This window comes from Oryx dammah, unplaced genomic scaffold (genome assembly GCF_014754425.2).
Source record: "Oryx dammah isolate SB20612 unplaced genomic scaffold, SCBI_Odam_1.1 HiC_scaffold_11056, whole genome shotgun sequence".
Classification (NCBI taxonomy): Eukaryota; Metazoa; Chordata; class Mammalia; order Artiodactyla; family Bovidae; genus Oryx; species Oryx dammah.
Window position 1 is genome coordinate 1,740,976 of NW_024080450.1, and position 10,692 is coordinate 1,751,667.

Sequence of the window (10,692 nt, forward strand, 5' to 3'; positions counted from 1 at the left end):
CTAAAATTTTCTCTTCAGTTAAGTATTTATCATCCCATAATTTTCAGAATCAGTTCATTTAAAGATACTTAAGCATAAACTCAATAATAATTTCTCACTGAACGAAGTTGAAATGAATTAATTCTGTGCTGACAAAACACTTTCAAAGAGGTTCAGCTTAGTCTTATTCAGATATATATGTAGCTGTATATGATGAAATGTCCAAAAGAATTTCAGGAACATGAAAGAATTAAAAAGTTTAAATATGACCTTTCAGCAAGATAGGAGTTCTGTTGTCTTAAATCCTGAATTTATAACTCTTTGTTTTCCCAAACTATATTAGCAGAGGTGGGCCAATTTCTTAGATAATCTCTTTAATTTCACCTGTCTCCAACAGACAGATTCTTCTGGAACCTTACTTAGTCTAGGACCACTAACACTTTTAAAAATGGAGCAGAATATTTAATCACGACAGACTGTGGTTATGTTGGCCAATGCACTAACTGGCCTTAAAACTTTGATTTTAATTTCCATTACAATTATGTCAGTAACACCTACCCCTCACATTTCTGCAGACTTTTATGAAGATTATTCATCAAAGTTCTAAGGTTATCAATGTCCTAATACTCTTCCTTACTATCTGAAAAGTAGTAACATTTCCTATAGTGCTCTGACTTTGGTGTGTGTTCAGTAATTATTGTTTACTAACACAAATCTCTGAAAAACAGGAATCAACATGCAGCAAAAAAGTACTAAGGAAACAAATCATTCAAAAAGAAATAATTCTTATTGATCAAATTTAAGACACTGATGCTGGCATTTAAAAAATTTTTATCAGATTATTTCAATGCAAGGGTCTCTCACAGCTAGGCCACAAGTGCCACCTAGCTGATGGCAATTCTAAGAATTCCTGGACTCATTCCAAATTTGAGATGTGAAACTAGAAAAATATGCATCTTAGAATCAACTTAATACGGTAAAAGTATAATCTATGAAATACTGGAATGCTGCATTTGCCAGGGATGCAGGCTGGGTACTAAAATTACATTCAGTGTCCCAAATCAATGGACATTAACCATGTTTCCACTTAAAATGTTCCTTTAGTTCACCCAGCACACCAAGACAAGTTCAGCTTCCAGAAAAGGGTACAGCTAAAAGTCCTAAGAGGTGTTCTTAAACTGACCGAGAAAAAATTTTAAACTAAGAAAATTTTAACTGACTGAAAGACTTATCATAATTTTTTTTATAAAGCAGTATTTTTTTTTACAACGTCAAAGGAGTTTAACTTTGTTTTTAAAGCTGACGATCCAAATCCCTTAAAACAAGGATTCAGTTAACCCTCCTACATACAAGCTAGTTTGTGTGTTCTCATTGTCTTCTGAAGAAAATTTATAAAGTTCTCAAAAGGATCCCTATGCCAAAAAGACAGAGCTACTTAGAAAAATTGTTTCAACTATATATTAAAAATTTCAGAGTCATAAAATAGTTTTTATGGGGCAGGGAGGGGTGGCACGTGAAGAATAGATTCCAGAACAAATGAAAATAATGTATGCCCTTTATCTGAAACAATTACTATTGAAGAGTTTCTTTAATATAAAATGAAGTGTTTGATAAAGAATATCCTATTAAGGAAAACTGAAAATATAACAAATACTTCCTAAATTTTATCTGTTGGGAGTTATCCAAAAATAGAACACACTTGTATTTCATTCCCATACATTACTGAATAAAATCAAAACTACAAAACCTGCAATACTTTAAGCATTCTGTAACAGTTAAATGTTATGCCTATCATGAAAGAATCACTCTTTCTGATCTCCAGACTCATTGCTATCTTGTATTTATATAAATAATGCAGGAGGTACAAGGAGGTTCTATACAAAAGCAGCCACACTAAGTGATGATCATTATCAGGAGTTATTTGAAAATATAGTTGTTTCTAAAAGAATAGGGGTAAACTTGTTAAAAGTCATTACTACTGCTCACGTGATCAACAAGTTCCTCTTCCAGTAACATAACAGAATTCCAACTCGCTCCATATTAGCAACATTAAAATCAGAAGTGTTCTGGGTATTCTAAGTCATCTCCTACTTTGTGTTCTACAATGACTGACCCCAGAGAAAAAATTTGAAGCAGCAAAGAAATTCACTCTGTGAATCAATGAGATCAAGAAATTGGACAGAGGACTCCCCTGGAGGTCCAGCGGTTAAAGCTCCTGGATTCCAAAGCAGGGTTACCAGGGTTTGATCCCTGGTGGGAGAACTAAGATCCTACATGCCACGAAGGGCAGCCAAAAAAATAAAATAAAAATAAAAAAATTTTAAATTAAAGAAACTGGACAAAAAGATAATGAGGCCAAAGAAGAGTTTATAACATGTAGAAAGTCAGACACAAGAAACTACTTTTGCCCACCATACATCTATATTCCTCTCGATCCCCAACCCAAGCGAAGAATCATACGGATTCAAGATATTTGAAAAACAAGTTGAAAAAACAAATTTTGAAATACAGGTCTCACAAGTCTCTACAACAACAGATGCCACAGTTAAAACAGACTAGGGTCAACTATTTCATGGTGAATAAGATCAGTTAGAAGTCTATCAATTAATATGTAAAAGGTAAAGGAGTTAAATTATGAAAAATTTAAAATGACTGGCAGCCCACTGCCTTTGGAAACTACAACACACCATAAAGAAAATAGTTTCACTTCAAAATAAATTACATTAAATGTTCAAGAACCACCATTTGATCAGGGAGAATAGTAGCAGAGAAAGATCTGTGCCAACTTTTAACTGCAGCTGTAGTAGACACACTAAAAGCCTTGTTTCACAAAAGCAGTGAAATAAAAAACAATGGTTTTAAACCTGTCACCAGTGTTAACTGCTCACGACCATAAATTTGCCTTTTCCAATGAAGGACTTTGGAATAAAAAGCCATTTAAAAAAGAAAAAAAAAAAATGCAGACAAGAACAAAATTGAACAAAATTCTCACATAACACTGAAACACTAATCCTGTTTAAGAATTTTCATACATTTTTTACATGTCACAAAAGTAAAAAAATATATATCTAAATATACAACAAAACAAGATTCTTTTTAAATAAGACTGAATTTAAAAAGCAGTTAATTTAAATCAGTGCATGCTTCAAGGAATCCTCCTTCCATATTACCTATGCCAAACTGAGAGGGTTCACCACACTCCATTCTCAATTACCTAAGCAAAACTATTACCATTTTAAACCCATTATTTCCTTTGTTTGTTGTTGTTTGTTTTTAATGCATTGCGTAGGAGTAAGATAATTCTAGCTAGTAACCATTTATCCTGACAAGTGATTGTCCCAAATAATGATACTTTTTAGAAATTAAACTTCATTTCACTAAAGTTAGCCAGTAGATTTTGCAAGTATTTTCCTCTGAAGAGTACAGTGTATGGTTGGTATATACAATATTCTAAATACTAAACGCATGCTTTTAACCAGGTATTAAGTGACTATCACAGACATGAATAGTTAACATTCCACAATCAATTCTTCACATTTTCTACAAAATAGACCCAATCTCAAGCCTGAAACTGAGGCTTCTACCTTTAGAAGAGTAGAAACTAAACTAATTGGGCAGTCCTTAAAAATACACGTAACTACATGACTAAGATACTCATTTAAAACTTATGCCAAGATAGCCCCTCCCTTCAAAACAAACTAAGACTGACTCACAGACCTATTTTACTTAATTTTGGAAATTAAAAAAAAAATTAACTTAAAAGAATTCTTAAGCACTCATTTCCTCTCTGTCCCCCATCATTTAAAACTTCGACCTTCAATCTGTGATTTTCCCCTTAAAAAAATGGTTAAATAAAAACAAAAACAAAAGACCCTCAATATTTCCAACTATCTATTTGGGAACTGAAAAAACTACTGGATTCAGGAATGATAAAAACCACTGTTCTAACATCCTGGAAAACAATAGAAAGTATAACTACGGTCGCTAAGGAGCGGTCCTACTTTGTGAAACCATCCCACCGCAGATGTTACTCTTCACCTGTGAGACCACCCCCCCTCCCCGTTTGCTAGAGTTAGCCATCTAAGCAAAAGGTTTCAATTTTGTCTCCCTGAAGTGGGAAATTATCAATCTCCCTATATAACATGTTCCGCCCTCAGTGCATATTTCTACACGGGAGGCCGGGGAAGGCGGGGGTGAGTGCAGTAAAGTTGGTGGCAGGGTGAGGACAAAGGGCATTTTGAAACAGCACTGAAGTAAATAGAAATGAGGACAGAAAGAGGGCTAAATTCGAGTTCCCTCAAGTGGCTGATGGCAAGAAAACGCAGGCGCCCTTGTTTACCACCCCTAGGGTCCTAGTCTCCATTACCACCCACTGGAATGCGAAGTTGGAACCACCACTATATGCAAGAAGCCCTCAAATCCCCAAAATGTCAGGTCAGGAGGCAGCCTCTGGAATGACAGGCCGATACCCTCCCCCACCCTCCTACCTCCCCCACCCCCCCAAAAAAAAGGTCCAATCCCTTAAGTGCAGGTCACTCTGCCCTCTGGGGTAGTTCCAGCCGGCGCAGAGATGGTTCTGATGGGAGGCCGTGGGGGACAGACCACCTTTCTTTCCGTACACCCTCGGCGGGGGAAACAAAACAAAGACCTCCCCCCTCCTCCTCTGGTAGCCACTACCCTAGCCACAGAAGCTTTCCTATTTCCCGGCGCAGGCTGGCCTCCCGCCCCCGCCCCCATGACAAAGAAAAGGCACGGGGTGAGCAAGCGAGGCCTTCCTGCCTCCACGGATGGGGGGAGGGGGCTGCCGAGGTGAGGAGCCCCCTCCGCTCCCCCGCGCTCCCACTCGGCCGGGAAAACAGCCGAAAACCGCGGCCTCCGCCCGGGGAAGCCTGAGCGGGGGTGCGGGTACCTTGAAGTAGCCGCCTTCGTAGAGCGTGTTAGGGGGTCCGAAGATGGCAACCTCCCAGTTGTAGAGGTCGGATTCATCCACCAGGGTGATCCGGAAGCCCTCCACCGGTTCCTCCTGCAGGGATTTCAGCTCGAGCATCAGGGCCTTCTGCGAACTGGTCATCTGCTGCTGGGCCATCGCGGCGGCGGCGGCGCCGGGCCGGGGCCCCAGTCCTCACGCACCAGCGGGGCCGGACCAGGCCCCTCCCCTCCGCTCGCCCTCTGCCGGGCCGCTCCCGGCCCCTGTCTTCACACACCCGGCGGCCCGGACCAGGCCCCACACGGCCCGTGGGCCGGCCCGGTTCCTCCTCACACACGACGCGGGCCGGGCCGGGCCCTTCTCCTCACACTCGGGCCGGGGTGGGGGGAGGGGTGGAGAGAGTTAAAGAAATTCGCTCCGGGTCTCGGGCCTCCCCCCCCCGGAGGGGGCCTCAACTTGGTTGGCGGTGTGGTGGGGGGGGGAGAAGAGGTGGAAGAGGAGGAAGGCGGCGAAAGGCCGGCGACCGTGAGGAGACCGGGCCGGGATGGCCCGGGAGCGCCGCGCTCGCTCGCTCTCTTGTTCTCCTCGGGGGCCGCCGGGGCCGAAGGGCGCGCGGGGCCGAAGGGCGGGGGAAGCGCGACACGCGGGGGTCTCGCGGCGGCGGCGGCGGCGGCGTCGGCGGCGGCGCGGGGGGAGGGGCGACGGCGGAGGAGGAGGAGGAGAAGAGCGAGAGCGCCTCGCGCCGCGGGAGCGACGAAGCCGAGAAGGAGGGAGGGAGGAGGGGCGCGCGTCGGGAGGGAGGAGGGGCGCGCGTCGGGAGGGAGGAGGGGCGCGCGTCGGGAGGGAGGGCGGCTCTTAGCGGAGAGCGGCTCTAGGGGGCGAGCGGCCCGACGCGACGCGCGTGCGCGCGCCCCTCCCTCCCCCTCCCCCCTCCCCCCTCTCCCCCCTCCCTCTCCTCCCCTCCCCCCACCCTCTCCTCCCCCCTCTCTCTCCTCCCTCTCCACCTCCTCTGCCCCTCCCTCCCTCCTCTCCCTCCTCCTCCTCCTCCTACTCCTCCCACTTCCCCGCCTCCTCTCCAACGCCCCGCCAGGTGGCGGCGCTTTGTGACGCCGGCGCGCGTCCCCCGCCCTTAAAGGGCCAAGCGGCAGTGGAGGGGGTGATGGTGGGGCCGGGGTTTGAGGGTGGCCCCTAGGGGTGCCCTTGTCCCCAAAATGACGGTTGTGCGGCTTGACGTTACGTTTCCAAAGGCGCGCCCGGGAAGGGATCTCTGTCCTAGAGCTGTCATCGCCCTCCTCCCCCTACTGTATCCTCAGGCCTCCCGCAGTTGTCCTAAGAGCCCTGATCCTCTGCAGGCCTAACATCCCCTCCCCACCCCGCCATAACACACGGTCTGTCGTCCCAGCACTCAGTAGATGCTTGACAAGGATGTGCTGACAGTGCGGGTTTTGTCGTTGGGAACAAGCGTCCTGACATTTCTGCAGGTCCAGTCCTCATGCCATTGTGTCCTTGGAGAGCAGCGTGTTACCAACTTAGGGGGTTGAAGTGCAGTTTCCCATCCGAGAAATGGGGAAAGCAGATAGGTCAGTTTCTACTTCCCTTAACTACAAAGAGGAAGTTGTGGGAAATAAAAAGAAAAATAATCATACAGACTGAACCTGGGTTCTTGGCCCTTTTCTGTGTGTGATTTGGGACAAATGCTGTGGCTATCCTCCATTTACCCATTTGTAAAATGAGGTACTTGGTTGAACTTTGACCCCCTGCAGATCTTAGAACTGGGGTTCTTTTAAAATAATCATGAGTGAAATGAGATGTGGAAATGATCTGCAATCCCATAATTTAGGCCCTGTTTCTCTTTGGAAGGCCTGTCCTATGAAAACTGAACATTTTCTAGAAAAGGCAGAATACTGTGAGTTCCGCACATTTAGAATTCTGGGATCAGAAACATCCCTGGTTCCAATCCTAGCTCCACCATTTATATTATATTACCACTTCCTTTTTCATCAGCTTCTGTAAAAGAGGTTAATTATGCCTAACATATAAACAATTATAAAAATTAAATCATCCATGTACAGAGTTTAGCACAATGACCAGCATATGGTAAACACTCCATAAATAGGAACTTTAAGAAAAAATGGGAGGGGGATTCAGGGTTGGGAACTCATGTACACCTGTGGTGGATTCATGTCAATATATGGCAAAACCAATACAGTATTGTAAAGTAAAAAAATAAAGTTTAAATTAAAAAAATAATAAGAAAAAAAAATTTTAAGGCATAGTTATATTCTGGATACCACCCCCTCCATTTTTTAATAGACTTTAAAAAAAAGCAGAGAAAATAGTACAAGTAATTTCCATATACTTGGCATCCAATTTCCCCTTATTAACATCTTACATTAGTGTAGTACATTTATTACAATTAATGAACCAATGTTGATATATTATTAACTAAAATCTTAGTTACTCACATTTCCTTAGATTTTACCTAATGTCCCTATTCTCTTCCAGGATCCCATCCTGGATACTATATTTAGTTTTCATATTTTATTAAGGCTCCTCTTAACTATGAAAACTTCTCAGACTTTCCTTGTTTTTGGTGACTTTGGAAGTTTTGAACAGTACTGGTCAAGTATACTTTAGAATATCCCTCAGCTAGAATTTGTGATGTTTTTCTCATGATTAAACTGAAGTTTGGGCTTCCCAGGTGGCTCAGTGGTAAAGAATCCTAATCTGCATGTGAACCAGATGCTGGTTCAATCCCCGGGTCAGGAAAATCACCTGGAGGAGGAAATGGCAGCCTACCCCGGTATTCTTGCCTGGAAAATTCGGTAGACAGAGGAGCCTGGCTGGCTACAGTCTGTGGGATGGCAAAGAGTCTGACATGACTGAGCAACTGAGCATGCCCACAGGGGAAGAGATCCCAGGAGAAAAATATTTTCATCACATCATATCAAGAGCACATAATATCAACAATGCTGTGTTGATATGCTGATATTGACCTCAATCACCTGGCTGACCTAGTGTGTCAGGTTTCTCCATTGTAAGTTCAGTTCAGTCGCTCAGTCGTGTCCGACTCTTTGCGACCCCATGAATCGCAGCTCGCCAGGCCTCCCTGTCCATCACCATCTCCCGGAGTTCACTCAGACTCACGTCCATCAAGTCAGTGATGCCATCCAGCCATATCATCCTGGGTCGTCCCCTTCTCCTCCCGCCCCCAATCTCTCCCAGCATCAGAGTCCCTTCCAATGAGTCAACTCTTCTCATGAGGTGTCCAAAGTACTGGAGCTTCAGCTTCAGCATCATTCCTTCCAAAGAAATCCCAGGGTTGATCTCCTTCAGAATGGACTGGTTGGATCTCCTTACCACCCAAGGGACCCTCAAGAGTCTTCTCTAACACCACAGTTCAAAAGCATCAATTCTTTGGCACTCAGCCTTCTTCACAGTCCAACTGTCACATCCATACATGACCACTGGAAAAACCATAGCCTTGACTAGGCGGACCTTAGTCGGCAAAGTAATTCTCTGCTTTTGAATATACTATCTAGGTTGGTCATAACTTTTCTTCCAAGGAGTAAGCATCTTTTAATTTCCTGGCTGAAGTCACCATCTGCGGTGATTTTGGAGCCCCCAAAAATAGTCTGACACTGTTTCTACTGTTTCCCCATCTATTTCCCATGAAGTGATGGGACCAGATACCATGATCTTCATTTTCTGAATGTTGAGCTTTAAGCCAACTTTTTCACTCTCCTCTTTCACTTTCATCAAGAGGCTTTTTAGCTCCTCTTCACTTTCTGCCATGAGGGTGGTGTCATCTGCATATCTGAGGTTATTGATATTTCTCCCAGCAATCTTGATTTCAGCTTGTGTTTCTTCCAGTCCAGCATTTCTCATGATATACTCTGCATATAAGTTAAATAAGCAGGGTGACAATATACAGCCTTGACGTACTCCTTTTCCTATTTTGAACCAGTCTGTTGTTCCATGTCCAGTTCTGACTGTTGTTTCCTGACCTGCATACAGATTTCTCAAGAGGCAGGTTAGGTGGTCTGGTAAAATTTGGTCTCCACTGTAAAGTTACTCTTTTTACCTCGTTTCTGTCCTAAGAAGGAAGTTACTATGCACTATCCACAAGGAAAGAGCCCCTTCATTTTGTTGTCGGTGTTAATTTTTTTCTCAGACACAAAGCCTCAATATTTTAAATAATCATTCTTTAGCTCCCAGCTCTATTCTCTTGATCTTGAGACCAAACTTCACTGGCATTAGAGCACATCTTAGTCAGTGTAGCCCCTCCTTCCCAAAGGATGGAGTATGACTGATTCTGACTTCTCCTCCTCCCCCCTACTCAATTTAAGGACAAGAAGATTGCTGATCTGGAAACGTAAGTGATGATGTTGACACTTTTAATAGCAAGGCTATGAGAAGACAAATAGGCAGAAAGTTCATCTTCAAAGCATTTCACCTACATAAACTCATCACAGCCCCACCCTTACCCAGAGGATGGCAGATCCCTAGTCTTAAGTCACTGAAACATACACCTGGCACCCAGACCAAATGCCACTGCCTGGACTCAAATCAACTCTCAAACTCATACCAAGTATTCACAATGCCATGACCCTAAGATGGGTGACTAATAAACATATACCTATCAAGGAAGCTCACAGCCTAGTGTCTTAATGAGCTGTTTAAAGACTCCATCCTCAAGTCAAAGGAAGTCAAATTCCACAGGACTTCTATCATGCCTTTTTATCTTAGCAGGTGAGACATTGTTTATTAGTAGGTTGCAACTGCGTCTTATTCATCCCTGGATCCTCAGCAAGTAGGACACTCTCTGACACAAAATAGATACTAAGTAGTTGTTCTCAAGGGCCCACAGCCAAAGGCAGGAAGATAATCAGTAACAACAACAATAACAGCAATGAATCACAAATTAAGCCTCACCCTCCACCTCTGTAGTCTAATAGGGTCTCTCAGACACATAGTAGGTGCCCTGTTCTGTAAGGACAACAGGTCTTGCTCATATCCATATCAGTTCAGTCCCTCAGTTGTGTCTGACTCTTTGCAACCCCATGGACTGCAGCATGCCAGGCTTCCCTGTATCTTAACAACTCCCGGAGCTTGCTCAAACTCATGTTCATCGAGTCAGTGATGCCATCCAACCATCTCAGCCTCTGTCATCCCCTTCTCTTTCCACCCTCAATCTTTCCCAGCATCAGGGTCTTTTCCAATGAGTCAGTTCTTCTTATTATGTGGCCAAGGTATTGGAGTTTCAGCTTCAGAGTCAGTCCTTCCCAAATTAAAGTAGTGATTTCCCTTAGGATTGACTGTTTTGATCTCCTTGCAGTCCAAGGGACTCTCAAAAGTCTTTTTCAACACCACAGTTCAAAAATATCAATTTTTTTGGCACCCAGCCTTCTTTATTGTCCAACTCTCACATCTATACATGACTACTGGAAAAACCATGGCTTTGACTAGGCGGACCTTTGTTGGCAGAGTAATATCTCTGATTTTTAATATGCTATTCAGGTTTGCCATCATTTTTCTTCCAAGGAGCAAGCATCTTTTAATTTCATGACTTCAGTCAGCATCTGCAGTGATTTTGGAGCCCAAGAAAATAAAGTGTGTCACTGTTCCCATTGTTTCCCCATCTATTTACCATGAAGTGATGGGACCAGATGCTGTGATCTTAGTTTTCTGAATGTTGAGTTTTAAGCCAGCTTTTTCATGCTCCTCTTTCACTTTCATCAAGAGGTTCTTTAGTTTTTCTTTGCTTTCTGCCATAAGAGTGGTGT

At 43.8% G+C, this 10,692-nt stretch overlaps 1 protein-coding gene across 1 annotated transcript in view; it reads right to left on the reverse strand.

The window, feature by feature from the left end:
- LOC120860330 (ubiquitin-conjugating enzyme E2 R2) overlaps positions 1-5,656 on the reverse strand; it is a 101,573-nt gene extending 95,917 nt beyond the window's left edge. The window contains exon 1 of the mRNA XM_040236129.1: positions 4,889-5,656. Within this exon, the coding sequence (XP_040092063.1) occupies positions 4,889-5,065 (177 nt within the window). The 5' untranslated portion in view covers positions 5,066-5,656. The remainder of the gene's footprint in view (positions 1-4,888) is intronic.
- Positions 5,657-10,692: the final 5,036 nt, after the last annotated feature.